The sequence below is a fragment of the Macroventuria anomochaeta genome (assembly GCF_010093625.1).
Source record: "Macroventuria anomochaeta strain CBS 525.71 unplaced genomic scaffold BU25scaffold_8, whole genome shotgun sequence".
Taxonomy (NCBI): Eukaryota; Fungi; Ascomycota; class Dothideomycetes; order Pleosporales; family Didymellaceae; genus Macroventuria; species Macroventuria anomochaeta.
This window is the reverse complement of record NW_022985369.1, coordinates 220445-236227: the sequence shown is the minus strand read 5'-3', so window position 1 is coordinate 236227 and position 15783 is coordinate 220445. Positions and strand designations below refer to the sequence as shown.

The window sequence follows — 15783 nt, the reverse complement described above, 5'->3', positions numbered from 1 at the left end:
CATCATGGCGTTCAAAGCGTCACTCTTCCTCTCTCAGTTTGCTAGCCGTTTCGGTGTTGATGCCTTGTTATCCTCATATATATGTATGCTCACGAGATCCCAGATGTACGTTCCTAAACTCTAAGACGCTATGCAAATGCAGCCGGTCCAACACAAGTCAACCCACTCATCCCGACCTCATCACCTCCCCATAGAGATATCCCCACACCTCTCCGTCTCATCATGCTCATGATACAACGCACACCTCGCGCCCCTCCACGGCCTACAAACCTCCCACTTCCTGCCCTTCTTCACCTTAATCTCCCCCGCACCCTCCGTCGTACCCATCACATCGCCCTCCTCCTTCTCCCTCCTATCATCCCACCCGGCCATCGCCACACCATCCTCCACACACCTCGTGCAGAAACTCAAACAGCAGTCATCACACGCCACAGCGCCGAACCTAGGCTGCAGCACGCTGCGACAGTTATCACAGCTCCTAGCGTCGTGCCAGGACTCCGGGCACCACATTCCTAGTTTGTGCCTGAGCATGGCCTGCGCGCAAGGACGTTTGAGGAGCACGCACAAGTCGCGGAGGAACGCGGCGTGCCAGGCGTCCACATGGCCCTCTACCAGTTTATCCGTCTTCTTAAACGCAAACAGATCGAGGACTAGATCACGCAGCGATGCAGAGTCGCGGATCCCTTCGTACAGAATGCGCGTATCGCTCGGCGTCAGCACTGAGTTCGTGCGGTCGGCGAGGTCGGCGATTGAGTCTACGACTGCGTTGCGCAGGCCCTCGACGCAGAGGCGGTCGGCGAGGCTGTACAGGTGGAGGAGGGTGTAGTACGCTGGTTTTCCGTCTTTGAAGGGCGCGGGGATAGAGGAAGTGTACAGCCAGGAGACGAGGAGTTGGAAATGGTCTGGGCTCACATCATCGAGCGTTATAATCTTGGTTGTAGACTCGAGGAATGGGCCTGTGAGCGCGGCACGGAAGTAGGGCGATTGCCTGGCGAGAAGGGAGGTGTGGATGCTGAAGGGAGTGCGTTTGGGACCGATGTAGAGGGTCACTGTGGATGTGAAGTCTGAGGCATTGGCTCTGGCAGATTGTGGGTCAGTTGTGGAGGTTGCGGACTCCCTTGCGTGGGCAACGTACCGAAGTTCTCTGGCTCGCGCCCCTGTCCGCGTGGATGGCGGCGGCAGATTGGTGAGAATGTGCGTCGGTGATGGCTCGGTGCTGTAGGCCACGCCGATGCTGCGTGTAGTTATAGTCGTTTCCCGCACGGTGTGCATCTTGCAGCCCTCCCTTTAGAAGCGAATCCTAACAACAATAACTCAAACACGATTTTCAAATCGTACGACGGACAGAAACTCTCGACATGCGCAGCTGGACACTCTCGTCGTTTTGATGGGGTTCAGTATCGCGACCGCAAGCGGGTGGCCTGCGCATCCGTCTTTGATGTCTGAGGAATGTGAGTGTTTCGACATGCGTACACCTATATCCGTACAAGCAGCGAACAAGCCCTCCACTTGCTGTTACGTGTCATTAACAATCGCCTTGTGGAGGCGTGCAGCTGAGTCTCACTGCTTTGTTCGTCGCTCACCCCCTGGGCGAGCAAACAAACGCTGAAAACGGGACATGCAACCCTTGCGAAAGCAGACAAGACAATAACGCATCGAATGGCACATGATAAACAATGGGATAATTGACAATGCACGGGGGTTAGAAAGGATAGGATGTTCGAAGATGTGATATTGAAAGAAGCTTTTGCTAAATCGATGCTGCAGATAATGGGCTGCTGTGTATACATGCGCCTGATGAGATCCATCGAGATGCAGGCAACTGCCGCTCTCCATCATCAAACACTGCCGCAAATCGAGGTCTTCTCCACAGCGCTCGCGCGTTATGTAAGGAACATGCGTACACGATATACGTACCAAAAGGATGCCCATAGTTCAGAACGCCAAGCTGGGTATGCATTTAGATTGGGTCATGAAAAGCCGGGGCCGACGCATCGTCGAGACATGCGCGCATGTACAGCGGCTTCGGGAAGCAACGCAGGTACCTAGATACGGTGCTTCTCCGATTCTGTGGCAGGGCATTAGTTCTTGTTTCGAGAAGTGGGGGTGAGGTTTCTGACCGAGTCGTGAGTACAACATGTAGAGTGCCATCTGGTTGCACTCCTGTGTTCCTGTGATCGTGACCAGGCGCTCGTTGCTGTTGTCTGTAGGTTCGTTGATCTTGATGACACTGCCACTGAGCTGACGAATTTCGTTGATCTTCGCACCGCCCTTGCCAATGATGGCACCCACCATATCGTTGGGGATGAAGATCTGCTGTGTGAGGGGCTGACCTGGCATCTGGACTGGCGGCTGGTTGGGCGCTCCACCGTGTGCAACGGGTGCTGCACCATGGTGCCCACCGTACGGCGTTGGCTGCGCTGGGCCACCATAGTGAGCTCGACCAGGTGAGCCAGCTCCATAAGGCATGTTAGGGTGTCCATATGGTGTCTGTTGGGGCGGCTGGCCGTGCATATGAGGAGCGCCGTATCCTCCATGCTGAGGAGTGCGCTGGGGTTCTGGTCGGCGGAAGTTGTTTGGGTGAGGCTGTGAGTACTGCCCTCCAGCTGGCTGAGGAACGTATGGTTGGACGGACATGCCTCCAGGGACAACGTTAGCGGCCATACCACTGCGTGTTGCGTACTGAGACGCGGCAGGGCCACCGAAACGCTCTGTTAGCTGCTCCACTAAGGTCTGAGCAACATAGTACACAGCGATGTGCACAGCGTCGGCGACACCAAGGACAACCAATGATCGCTCGCCAGAATTAGGCAGGAGGGTATCAGAAGCATTCAGCTTTGCGTTGGATGCCTCCTGGATCTCACGAATACGAACACCGGCTTTACCAATGATGGAGCCAATGAGAATGTGGGGAATGAGCAGGCGCATGGGGTAGGCTTTTGAGGTGGAAGTGGAAGGGTTCTCGAGGTCTTCCTGGTTCAGGGTGCGCACGATCAAGCCGAACGCTTTGGACACCGCATCAACCTGACCACTCACGGTAAGGATGCGCTCAACAGCGCCTCGTGAATAGTCGCTGACTGTGCACTTCGCACCAGAGAGGCGTCGAATCTGGGTCACATTTTCTCCACCTTTGCCAATAATAGTCGCGGCTTCGCTAGTGCCGATGCAGGCTCGCAGGTGCAGCCAGTTTGACTCGTCAACCTGCTGGTTGCTGTTGCCAGGACGGCCATTGGCGCCAGAAGTGGATTGAATAGGCTGAGTCTCCAAGATAGCGGGAGCATCAGGAACGATCGTGTCTGCTTGGGCGTGCTCGTCGCCGTTCTGAGCAGCCACTTCAGCAGTCTCGTCTTCTGGCTTAATGTCTTCTGTCTTGATGTCTTCTGTAGCAACGCCTTCTCCCTTGACGGGCTGCGCCGTCTCAATGTCGTCGGCATTGGGCTCTTCCTTCACCATCTTGTCGAGGGCGGGGCGCTTAGCGTCAGGCTGATCGTTGGGTCCGGCAGGAGATGAGGGCTCCTCAAGCGGACGCTTGGTAGAGGCTGCGATGGTCGGCGATGCAGACATGGTTCCTAACTGTTTTGGAGGTATTGAAGATTGGGTAATATGCTCTTTCACAGTCCAGGCAATTGCTCAAGCTGAATGCTGGAACTGTTCAATTGTATTCGTTCTTATGTACAGCGGGGGCTGTCAAGGAAAGCGTGTTGGTGCTGGCGGCTGGAAAGGAATTGCGACAGTGCGGTTGGAGGGAGCGTGGAGGTGAGGTCGTTCGGAGCTTGGACTGGGCTGGAAGCGTGCAGATGGTGTAGGTGTCGGAATAGTGTCGTCTTGATGTCTGAAAGACCGCAAGAGCGTGTGCAGGTGATGCGAGTGAGTCGGAGAGGGTGAGTGCTGGCTTGGGGCGAGGTGATGTCGAGCAGAAGAAGAAACGGCCCAAGTAAGAAAAGCTCGCTCGTCAAACCTTCTCGCAAAGCAGGGTCCGCGACTTCCACGAACGCAAGTACAGAGTCAGAAGGGTAGGGGCGGGTTAGTGCGCAGAAGGGGTTGCTCTGAGGGCAGAAGGTGGAATGGGTGATGGGGAAAGGACGTTATGCAGTCGTCGCCAAAAAGGAAGTGGAGATCGCCAGTCTTGGCAGTTTCGAGTCACGTGTACGACCTCACTTGCTACCGTTCACTGCGCAGCACCTTCACACAGAGAACTTGCGAGAACAGTGAACCAGGTGAGGGGTTGTAGTGAAGCACATTGTTGTGTGGTGAGAGAAGCGGCGTTGCCTAGTTTGTCATCGTCGCTTGCAATACGGAAAGGGCGCATCAACACCGACACACCGCAGCCGGGAAGACGGTACGATATGGCGCAACAACAGGACAGAGCCATCGAAAAGATACGGGCATACTCCAAGGATGCACATGAGCTGCGTGATGATCCGATGGAGCTTGACGCGTCTAACACCGAGACGCGGTTGGCCCAAACTGTGAGAGAATTGCAGGCACGCGTCAAGGAACAACAAGCTGTATTGGAGACGGTACGCAAAATCAACGTCATAGAAGAACTTATATTTACATCTTGCGTAGTTGCAAGCACAGTCAAATGTCGACATTGAGTCTGCAGCCTACGCCTCTGCAGATCCACGCCAAAAGCTGCGACAGCTACTTGCTGTCAAAGACGCGTACAAGCGCCTTACACCCATTGCACCATTCCTCCCAGAGGAGGGCTCTGTACTTCCAGCGCTTTTGGCAGCGCGTACCCTTAACCAAAATGTTCAAGGCACCAAGGTGGCGATCTCCAGCACGCAAAGCAAGATTGCTAACACAGACGCAATATTACGCCGCGAGGAAGCGAACCTAAACGATGCGAACCTTCTTACGCAAGCCATGGAGAACCGGATCGAAAGACTGCGTGTACAGCAGGAAGATCGCTCACAGAAGACTCCGGCGCAGCTTGCTCGCGAGTTGATCACAGCCAAGCGTGCACAGAAGGACGGCTACGATGCAGCAACACAAGCACTTGGAGAAGCCATGAACGACTTCATCAACGATTATCTGGCAGCAATGATTGCAGCCGAAGAGCTAGGAGGTCCAGTCGTCGGTGAAATGTTGAATGTGGAAGACGACACCCTTGCAGCGGGCTTCACCAAGCAAGGAAGAGCCAAATCAACTAAGAAGACTGTATCAGACAAAACACGCCAACGTAGGATCGATCAGATTTGGGGAAACAAGGCTCCCATCGAAGAAGATGAGGAGCCGCCTACAGAAGCCGAGGCAGCCGATGCGGAAATGCGGCAATTGATTGAAAATTTGTTTGCAACTTTGATCGGCCCTGGAGGAGGGAAGGCGTACTACCAGCTCGACCGGGACTCGGCAGCGACACGATTCTTGGTCAGAGCGAAGATAGCACAGTTTCACCCCAAGGATGCGAAAAAGCTGCGACTGATCGACTTTGGGAGGGAGCTGGACGACTAAGGTCCAGTCCACCACGCAAGTACAGAAACAACGATTATTGCAACGACACCAGAAAAGTTGATCTCTACCGTCTTCCGCGAATTGGATCGAGGACTTCATTTGAGATAGTCGAGTGGGCTGCACATTGCCAGTGAAGTTTCGTCTTGAAGTAGCGCTTTTGCTATGTTGTTGGCCGTCAAGCTGCCATGCATGCCCACACAGTGAATGCGGCGATCAGCTGGACCTAGAGATATCACATCAGATCACGACAAGATATGCCTCGGTCATCAGTAGTGTCAGGGTCTCGAGACCAAACGAAGTCGGTTTACCACAATGAATATAGCAACTCTGTACACTCCGCTACAAGGTCACAGACCATTCTCGCCAAGACGACAGAAGTGTCTTCACCATGTCCATGGTGCCCAGTTATCAAAGCCAATCCTCTTCCCAAAGTCACGTGTCTATCTTGCCGACTTTCCTTATTTACACTGTTCTATCAACTAGATGCTTTTCACCATGGAGACCTGCTGCGGTGATGAGTACGACCTGGCTAAACTTCCATGCAGAACATTACATCTCCATCAAGCACGCGGCCGGTTTACGTTCAGCAGCTCGCGACTACAAGGTTCTTCAACTGCTTACACGACCCAAGTACACGACCCACTCGGCTGAATCTTCATAGAGGCTAAACCTCCAAGGCCTGATGTACCAAGAGCCACCTCATTTTCTGCATTTCTCGAAATTACGGGTTTATCTTGCCAACTACCTTTATCTCTGTCATCTCATCAACTAGAGGCTTTTCACCTCGAAGGCCTGCTGCGGTTATCGGGATGACCTGGCCAAGTCTACGCACAACAAAGTTAATGTCGGTCAAGCCGACGGCGGTCTTGCGCTGAGAAGTTTGTGAACACAAGGATCCTTGACTGCCGATACGGTCCGGCTAGACAAGAACTTGCCATGCAACATAGTCTGATGAGTCACAGTATTTGTGAGAGAAGGCCCTTGGTCAAATCCCATAGAGGTTGTCAATTGAACTCTCATGAGGTATACGAGATGCAGAGCTACCGTTTGACCAGGCGACGGATGGATACAATGCTCCGCATTCCTGGAACTCAAAAAGAGTTTGGAGATACACTTTGTAGTTGTGCGCTTGTTCAATCGTTCTGTACATCCTTTCTTCTATCTACCGCATTACAAAGAAACAAAGATACAGGATCTCACAATCTCTCATGTTGCAGAAAATACCAGCTACAACATCATCGAGACGACCTCCTCACATCATTCCCAGGAGCCTTTAAGGATTTAGCAAATGCTATACAGCGACTGCAGAACTTATCGTTGTCTACAGAGGCTTCCTTGGCTTTTAGATGGTCTGCAAATCAGTACTGGGTACCTCTTACAACTTCAAGAATACTAGACTTGTATCTGGCTTTCATTGCCAGTTGATAGACAGTCTGCTACCTTTTCTACTAGAATCCTGGATCGTGCACTTGTCCCTCCAGATACTCTCTTTTTGAAGCAAGCCTCGCAAACCTCGCTATCGCTCTCCACGCACTGCTACGGACCACGGAGCCTCCATCTCCGTACCTACTCCACAGTCGCATCCTTAGACGTGGAGGCCTGATCACCATTCCAAGCGACGGGATCGTATGATATTCTGAGGGAGGGATCTACATCGGGTAGAGCTGCACCGAGCACGGCTTGTCTTGCAGCTTACTTCCGTGGGCCACGGATCTCGGGCTGCGAAAAGGCTTCGTCCCCTGTCCTCCCCTTCCTATGCTGCACCCACCTCCTGACTCGCACTCACCAACCTATGTGATATTCACCACTCCTACAATCTCGCTCACGATCGGTGTCGATGAGCTTTGCTCATGCAGAAAGACTATCTTAAGAAAAAGCAAGGTTGCGCGAGTAATGTATCCACAATTTAGGAACAACCTTGCTATTACCCTGGAGACGTGCAGCGCATCAACGTGGCTCCAGCAGGTACGCTTCTGACACGCGCCCAACCGGCAGTCTTCCACGCCCCGCTGACGCGCGCATGCGAATGAACCCCATGCTATGATCTCTTATTCGCTATGCTGCGTCTGCAAGAACGAGAAGCGAAATGTCATATTACCAAATTGAGAAGGACGGGAATGCGAAAGGAAGGAAGTAGTTTGACGGAAAGAGCCGGTGGTATCAAGGTTAGAAGTTGTCCTTTCGATTTACTCAGTGATGATGAGATCGCTCGCACGTGCTCACTTGAAACTCTTTTATTGATCAGAAGATTCTCCATGCACCCTCGTCGATCATGAAGTCACATAGGATTCGGTAGATTCCACATCGAGGGATGGTGAATCATTATGATGACTTTTGCTCGTGTTACCACAGTTCGCGTAAAGAGCGGTCAACAGCAAAGGTCGTTTGTCGCGTTTGCCGTTTGAAATCACAATACGCTGCGGGTCTTTCCAATGTCCTCTTGCGACGGAGTTTGCCATTCTAGGAGGAGGATCTGATAAGGACCAAGTCGCAAGTCGGAAGGGTCGGAGACGGAGACATGGGTCCGTCCCGTTCTGGAGACCATGTCTGAAGGAATGCCAGCATCGTTATTATCGATACTCCCCGCATTATTGACTTCAGGGTGCGGATATCGAGTGCGATCTAAAAACTATAACCGAAAAGCATCGATGCGGCTCGAAAGCTGCTTCTCAGGCTCTACCTGAACGACTCTCCTTACCGAACTGCAAGCCCCAAAGCCACAAGCGTGACCCGAATCCGAGACCTCAGGGCTGCATCACAAGAGACGTTCCGTGCTCTCATCCTTCCCAATTTCGCCCAAAAGGTGAGACACTCTTCCCAAAAGCACTGTTGTCGGTACGCTCCGCGCAGCTTCACTCGACGACTCAAGGCTGCAGCCACATCATTTCCACCACTTGCGCACGTCATCCGTCTCATCTCGTGGCCTGCCACACGGGACGGAGATGTGACCGACAGGCAAACGGCAGGTCGCAACGTCCAGCAATGTTCGACAACGTCCAAGTCCGGTCGTTCTTCGTCGTATCGAGGATCGACAGAGGTGCGGCCTGCGAGCTTGTTCGCGCCTCGAGCGTGCCCCGCACTTAAGAGCTGTGGTGTGGCTTCAGCGGTGGCCTCGTTGTGTGACAGTAACGGGATCTAGTTGATAGATTGGATGGTTTAGCCTTCGCTTGTGTTCGCGTCTACCGACAATGTTGCCAAACTAGAGTACGTAGTGCTTGTGGCTGTGCTACGAGTTCTTGTTTGGTTTTGACATGTGCTTTCGACTTTCGACGCTTATGCCACACTACTGTGGCGACAGTCTGGTACTTCAACAAACTCTGCAGAGACGATCTACTCCGTGGAGACACAACCAGGCTCTGCAGATGTGTCAGTGATTGCGACTTCTGGAAACCTTACATCAGATCGACTGAGCAAAGAGGTATCCGAGCCGCTGTGGCAATACGCAAGAAGTTACACGTGCGCCCTTGCCACATCTTGTGGCTTGATGTCTAATGCGGTTCTTTGTAGTGCATAAATTGTCGATCTTTGTAGATCGACTTTTGGTGATTGGATTGATCTTGTATGCTGTGGCAGTCACTCCGCATCTTGGCTACACATGGCCATGCTAAGATTAGAACAACATGAAGAACCGCGGTATCTGATTGATGAACAGCCCAAGACCCTTTGACCAAATAGGCTGTCGGTGAACAAGGTGTTACGCGTCGCCTGTATGTTGAACTGTTTGGGAAACGAGAGATATGCAATCCACTACGCTGTATGCAGGGTCTCAGGGCATCGGAGTCCACGATGGTTCTTGCATCAGTGGCGAATGATCCTTTGGCGCAAGGCGGAATCCGAATGAGTCTTAGGAACGCTTCGAAGCGTGAACGCCAGATACGTGCATAATGGTATTCCGCGGAAAGGCGTGGTGGCCTGCGATTGTTCGCTGTAGATAATGACTCGTTTCAGAGCCGTCCAACACCAGTGAAGAGCCTTAGTTACGACTGTGGACTCTCCTCTGGCGCCTCATTTGCCATCGTCGTATCATTTCTGCAGTTATTGCGACTCGATATTCTGACGACCTCCTGTCAAAGTATACCGAGTCATCTTTGTAGTGGGTTACTGAATTGGCAAGGACGTGTACATGTTTCGAGTTGGGAATACGCAGGCTGCAGGGACGGCGACTGATAGTCTGAGCACGAGGACAAAACCCCTCACTTGAAACACATGTCCGCCTCGTTCCCATTCGAGGGTATTCAGAAATGCCAGCGCATCCTCTTTGGTTCACTTCAACGTCGTGGTGTAGCGATGTTGTGATTGGGTAACAAAGTCATGCGCTGTGACATCAAGCTTCGGACACTACACAAGACCCCGGAAGGGTGCGTGATCAGCAATCGGCTAGACCTGCCCAGCAGCCACCACAATTTCGCTTGTCAAGGGATCCCACGCGAGCTGGTGATAGCGGTCAACGCTAAACGTCGAGGTGCGGAAGTCGGTGTCGAACTATGTGATGTGGTTGAGGACCAAATGAATTGGCGGTTGCTTGGTCGATCGTTATGTCAACGATTGTTCTGACATTGCGAAGTTGTGTAGGCTTCTTTGTAACTAATCCATTGGCCAATAGCAGTGCAGCAGTGACTGATTTTAGACAAAAAGAGCACTACAAATTGGTACAGCCGGAGGACGCTGGGCGTCTTGGCTTGAGCTGTGTGGTGTCCAGAGCTGAAAGATTGGGCAGGTTGTACGATGGTAGCGAGCTGCCGCGTGGTAGCGAACTTGCTTTTTGCTCCAAAGGGAGAAAGGGGCCCTTCAAAAGTGCCGCGGAATCTCCCGGTGTGGTAGCTGTGACAGCACGTGGAGTCAAGCTGAGAGCCTGGGTGTCTGTACTCTGTACTGATGATTAGTGAACCTCGTCGGACATCGGTCGATGAGTCTCTTGGTCTGAGTTGTGAAGAGGTGAATGAGCTGAAGTGTTGAAGCGCGTTATAAGAGTGTAATGATTTGAATTCGTCTGAAGGAGGGGCCTCGTCATCCTCGCCAGAATGCGAGGACGCACTCTCTTTGTATCTCAAGACAATTACTGCTTCACTGCTGCGCCGCCTAGCGCATGTGTATGTACCGTCGTCGCATCCTGCAATCCCTTCGCACTCAATTGTTGCTTAGCAATCTGAAGCCGCTGGAAAGGTAAAATGGTATATGGGTATCGTTGTCGAACCGAAAGAAGAAGAAAAAGCAAGGTATATCAACAAAAGAAAGGTATTTCGTTCACAAAAGAACGAATGGTATCTCCAGAACCTCTCAACACCGGCAAGTATGATACTGTATCAAGTGACACATATCAACACAATCAGCCCCCTATAGGGCGAGGATAAGTCGCCGTGGATGTACGAATAGTACAAAATCATAAGTCTGGATGGGTCATGAGTCTAATGGTTGAGAGAAAGTGGTGGAAATCTCGAGGACTGCCGGTTGGGCGTTTAGAAAAGAAGCCGAAGCTCGTAGCCAGTCGAATGCACAGCTTCGACTACTGATATATCGCCGTCAACCTGGATGTCGGTGGGACCAGCATCCCATTCTCGCTTCGTTGGTTGAATGGGAGGCGTACCGATCTCGTGAAATTCAGCAGCCATATCTTGTTGTTCAGGTATGGCGTTGACCGCATCGTCGTCCATTAAGATGCGCAGGCCCTTCTGGTTAACCCGGATGGTACGAGTAACTTTGGTGGGCTCGATGTTGATTTTCATAGCGATGCTGCTTACGAGCGCTTTGAGGGAGCGTTCTATTACATAGACAGCGCGGAAATAGTTGTCGTCCGGCTGCTTGCCAGCAATTCTTGGTTGCACGAAGAAGCACGCAACTGCACACAATGTTAGTGAAACGAGACATATTGATGTATTGGATGACATACCTGGCTTTAGCATAGGCTCGGGTGGTGGCTGATAGGTCTGGTCAACACCCAGAGCCTCGATCCAACCAGAGAGGGCATGGTCATCGGAGTACGGCCTCTGGACTTTAGTGGGTACATCGGAGCCGCCATGCATTGCGACCATTCCCTTCAGATCACCTGTGGCAGTCTGGGGGAGGCTTCTCCACTCGCCTGAGGTCATGCGCGATGGCGGTCCGTAGGGACCGGGACGTTGGAATGAAGAGGCCCTGCGTTTCTCGGAGTGCAGAGATTGCGAGCTCGGTGTAGGTGATACCATGGACGAGTTGCCTGTCTGAGAGCTTTGGCCTTCCCACATCTGTGAGTCCACGTTCGTATCGATCTTGGACAGTTCTTGTGGATTGGAGGAGAGCTGGACTGGATGAAGATCCGGGTCGTCTTGTTCCTCGCCCTTCAGGTACAAAACGCTCACGGGGCGTGTGGAACTGAACATGTCCTGAAGAGATGCCAGCTTGATGTGCAGGTCTTCTTCAGCTGCTGGGCGAGCTCCCTGGTTGTCACTTGCAGAAGACATCGACCACGTCCTCTTGTGCTTCTGGAGCTTACCAGGCCTGGAGCTGCTGCTTTTGTCGTCTCCACTGCGTTTGCGCTTTCCAAAGTCCTTCATGCCAGACTCAACCTGCGCAATTTGCTGCTTCAACTTGTCAATAGTCTTCTTGACATGTGCAACATCATTCGACAATTTGCGCTCTGCGCCATGGTCGCGGAAAAGCTTGACTTTGCAGTAACAAAGCTCAGCGGCGAGCGTTTCTGAGGGCGATCCAGTGACCTCTGAAAGTAGCTCGGTTTTGGCGCATAGGCGAACTGGAATACCCTTAACGCCCTTGGAGTGGCTAAAGTCGGTAGAGAGAAAGTTGAAGCGAACTGCCAAGGAACACTCGGCTGCAGCGTTGGGTGCGGGTGTCCATGTTACAGCAAAACCATCGAAAGAAGACGATTCGAGCTCAACTCTTGGCCGTCCTTGGACTTCACCGCCGCCGACTTGGCTTGGATCCACGAATTCGACCGCCTGGAGACGGCCACCCCGTTGATGTGCCTCGTTTGTACCGCGTCCTTCTTTCCAGAGCTGCCAGCAAGAAGCGGGGCGTTGTCGCTGCTGCTCGTCTTCGAATGAGATTCGGATGAAAGTCCGGTACTTGAGGGTAGACGGTGGTGCCTGGCTGGGTGCTGCGGTATCAACTAGCGAGACAGAGTATGCCTGACCCTTGTTGAGATAGGTCACAGGAACTTCATCTGACTGCTTTATCATCGCAGTGGGCGCATTCAGGGTAACGTGGTAACGGAAGTTCTGGTTTGGTTGAGTTGCCGGGGCCACTGCGCCTGGTAGGTTGTTTTCGTAGGGCTGGGGAGCGAAGCCAATAAGAGGGGATTGCATCTCGACTTCTGGGATGACGTTCTCCATGGGAGAGTCCTCGTGCGCCTGGGGGAGAGGTGCATGATCAAACGCAGATGGCTGGTGCGTGAACTGGTGCGGCGCAAATGATTGAGGGTGCTGGGGCTGAATGCCGAATGGGTTGACATTCTGGAAATGGTGGTGGGTACCCAGAGCATGAGGATTGAAGCCCTGGAGATGTGGGTTGGGCGCAGTCTGGCCAGCGTGGACGGCGCCTTCAGAGGTGGGGAGGGAGAGGGGTGTGCCTAGACCAAAGCTGAAGCCGGGCGTGTGCAAGTCGCCGGCCTGACTGTGGTACAGCGTATTGGTGCCGCCCGGCGTAGGCGTGTAGTAGCCAGGAGGCTGGTTTGCGAAGGCGGTGAATGCAAAGCTGTTGGGGTCGAGGAGAGAAGGCGTGAACCTCCATGGCTCGTTGTTTCCCCGCGGCGTGGGATCCTGGTCCTTGATGTCTTCGGCGTCGCCATGTCTGGTTGACAGCTCGTTAGCAACGTGGTTCGTGAGGGGCTGCTCGTGGACAATGGCCGCGTGGGCGCAGAGACAGAAACATGGCGCACTACCGCTGGCGCGTTGCGGGCGCGCATCAACAAATACAGGGCTGCAAGAGAGGTACCTACCGGGCGGGATGTGCTACGTCGAGCGCATCGGTGAGAGTGTGCCCTGGCGGGCCTGCAATCGAATGCGACCGTTGGGCGAGGTGAGGGAAGGTCGCTTTGAAGTTCTCTAGCAGCTCTTCGTTCGGCTTTGCTTGTGAGGATCTGACCGCTGGTTAGCCACGACCTTTCCGGGTCCCGAACGCGACGCGCGAACATCACAGCACGCTGCTCCGTAGCAGCACCATCAACAAACAAGGGGACTCACCGGTTGCGAAACATCGCGGAGAAGCTCAAGGCAGACGCTGTTGATCGTCTGTGAGCATCGAGAGGTGAAGTTGAAGGTCGGAGGTTGGGGAGCCCTGATGTGGACCTTGGGTTGATGAAACGGAGCAGCTCTCACAGCAGTCAAGGCTAGTGTCAACTGTGGCTCGGGTTGGCGCATGCGACGACAGGTTAGGCGTCTTTTATCAAGTTAGCGAACGAGCTGCCTGACGGAATCGCTGCGAGGGCCGCGCGTGGCATTTGGGAACGTCAGTGCAAGCGGCTGCAGTGGGGTGAGAGTCTAGAGTCTGGCTAAGCTGGCCTACTAGGCTCCCTGGCTGCTCCAGCGTGTGATTTTGCGCATCCTTCAAGTGGCCTGCTGTCTGTGGCTCGTCTTGCGCAGCCGTCTTGCGACTGATCTCCCGGTAGCCGTCTTGCACAGCCACTGCCCTACGGCTCCCGCGAGCGTCCAGAAGTCCTGCGAGGCCCAAACGGGTGCGATTGTCGCTGCACCTGTCGCCATCCCGCACTGCGACCGCAAATCTGCCCAAGGATGTTTGGACCCAGCCCGTTGTTTCTCGAATCCACCTCAACTGCCACACCAGTGTTCGTGCGAGGCTTGTGTGGCTCGTCCAACACTGACACATCCCGCGTGTCCGTAATTTTCCCTCTTGATGAGTCCATCTCCACTCGCACTAGGCCCCGTTGGACGCTGGAAAACATCACAGCGCCTACGGTGTGTGTTGGCGCTGTTATGCGCGATGACATCTGCCGATCCGATACTGGAAATTTGCGTCCGGAAAGGGCCATGCTGCCCTTGTCAACTGCAGTCTCCACGCGGCAGACCTCTCTGCCGCCGCCCCATAGAGCTGGACCACCCTAGCTCTCCGACCTTTCAATCATGCCTTCGGAGCTTTTTCCCCTGCGTATGAATACCGGATGCTCGACCCAACGCACCCCGCTGTCCGTTTGCAAAGATCAGTTTCCCGGACCAATCCCATAAGCAGCCGTTGGCGTCGTATCGCTTGGAGGCTCTCAACTCGCCCGTTCCCCGCTTAGTCTGCGTTAAATCTTATTTCTGGTACCTGTCAAGCCGAGATTAAGGAGTCGTTAGCGGACGCTTTCCCGAAATGAGCAACCACTGGTTTGCTTCGACACCGATCGAAGATTCTCGTCATCGTCACAATGTTTGTGCGTCGGTGATGAAAGAACAGAAAACGACTGTAACACCACTACTGATCTGTACTGACTTCAGTTACACCGGCCGTCTTCCTGAAATGTTGCATGTGTTGCGGGGTTTGGTCGTGCCCAATGGCAAGGCTGATGGTAAAGTCATTCGGCGAACACGATTTGTGGAACTCGCTGTGTAGAAGTGTGGCGATCAAAAAGATACCAAAGCGAGATCGGGAGACTGTGATTGGCGGCTGACATCCGTTGCACATCATCACGCGATTTCAAACGCTCAGGACGGTTATGATTGACAGTGCATCCAGGGTCTGTGCAACAACGGCTGAGCACCGCCACAGCTCTGTCGCCACAGTGGCGCTGAACTGCACAATGAATTCATCGACTCATGTATGATTTGCTGCCCCGAAAGAGAAGACGCGTACTCCTGCAGTAGCAACTCAAATGAAAGTTGCCATAAGAGGCTAGATACTATGTATGAGTTCATCGAAATGCTAGGGTATGGTACTCTCTGAGTCGCAGTAGCGTATCTCGTGGTAACTCCTGAAGAACGCATTAGCCACAATGAGACGATGAGATGATCTTCCGTGTTACTTTCGTCAGAATCACTCGTTCCATGGACGCCCGAATGTCATAGAAGCTGATAAGTAGTAGCAGCGTCGTAATCACTGCTGGCTGAGCAGCCATGACGCCTTGAACCGCATGTTCAGTCTGCATTGTAAAGGCGACTAGAATTTTATTGGATTGCGGACTTGACTGCAATCTTGGGTCAAAGCAAATGAACGTGAGCGTGAGTGGATGTCGCTTCCGGAAGCCAGGTCCTAGCCAGTTATGATTAACCCTCGTAATAACTGCAAGGGTGTAGAGAAATTAGCTATGGAGAACGTGGAGAGGAAGAAAACAAGATGATTATGGGGAAGTAGTATGTAAAGAGTGCGGATGAGTCTGAGTGCAGCCAAGCACTCGATTTG

General features: G+C 53.1%; 5 protein-coding genes across 5 annotated transcripts; 2 read left to right on the top strand and 3 right to left on the bottom strand.

Annotated features, from left to right (window-relative positions):
* Positions 1-180: 180 nt before the first annotated feature.
* BU25DRAFT_388018 (POZ domain-containing protein) lies at positions 181-1272 on the bottom strand (the record flags this gene model as incomplete). The annotated part of the gene is made up of 2 exons (XM_033704455.1): positions 181-1078; positions 1136-1272. The coding sequence occupies 2 exons, from the start codon at positions 1270-1272 to the stop codon at positions 181-183; spliced, it is 1035 nt and encodes a 344-aa protein (XP_033564130.1).
* A 773-nt stretch (positions 1273-2045) lies between these two features.
* Positions 2046-3564, bottom strand: BU25DRAFT_456359 (uncharacterized protein; the record flags this gene model as incomplete). Its single annotated transcript, XM_033710020.1, has 2 exons — positions 2046-2068; positions 2121-3564. The coding sequence occupies 2 exons, from the start codon at positions 3562-3564 to the stop codon at positions 2046-2048; spliced, it is 1467 nt and encodes a 488-aa protein (XP_033564129.1).
* A 756-nt stretch (positions 3565-4320) lies between these two features.
* BU25DRAFT_438352 (uncharacterized protein) lies at positions 4321-5756 on the top strand. Its single transcript, XM_033709057.1, has 2 exons — positions 4321-4520; positions 4570-5756. Exons 1-2 carry the CDS (start codon positions 4347-4349, stop codon positions 5455-5457), a joined length of 1062 nt encoding a protein of 353 aa, XP_033564128.1. The 5' UTR covers positions 4321-4346; the 3' UTR covers positions 5458-5756.
* Positions 5757-9837: 4081 nt separating this feature from the next.
* BU25DRAFT_261678 (uncharacterized protein) lies at positions 9838-10486 on the top strand. The gene has a single exon (XM_033701736.1). It carries the CDS (start codon positions 9993-9995, stop codon positions 10338-10340), a length of 348 nt encoding a protein of 115 aa, XP_033564127.1. The 5' UTR covers positions 9838-9992; the 3' UTR covers positions 10341-10486.
* A 369-nt stretch (positions 10487-10855) lies between these two features.
* On the bottom strand, positions 10856-13910 carry BU25DRAFT_261676 (CP2 transcription factor family protein-like protein). The gene is made up of 5 exons (XM_033701735.1): positions 13767-13910; positions 13632-13668; positions 13388-13528; positions 11345-13239; positions 10856-11293 (listed from the first exon to the last, which is right to left on the bottom strand). Exons 2-5 carry the CDS (start codon positions 13643-13645, stop codon positions 10914-10916), a joined length of 2430 nt encoding a protein of 809 aa, XP_033564126.1. The 5' UTR covers positions 13646-13668; positions 13767-13910; the 3' UTR covers positions 10856-10913.
* Positions 13911-15783: the final 1873 nt, after the last annotated feature.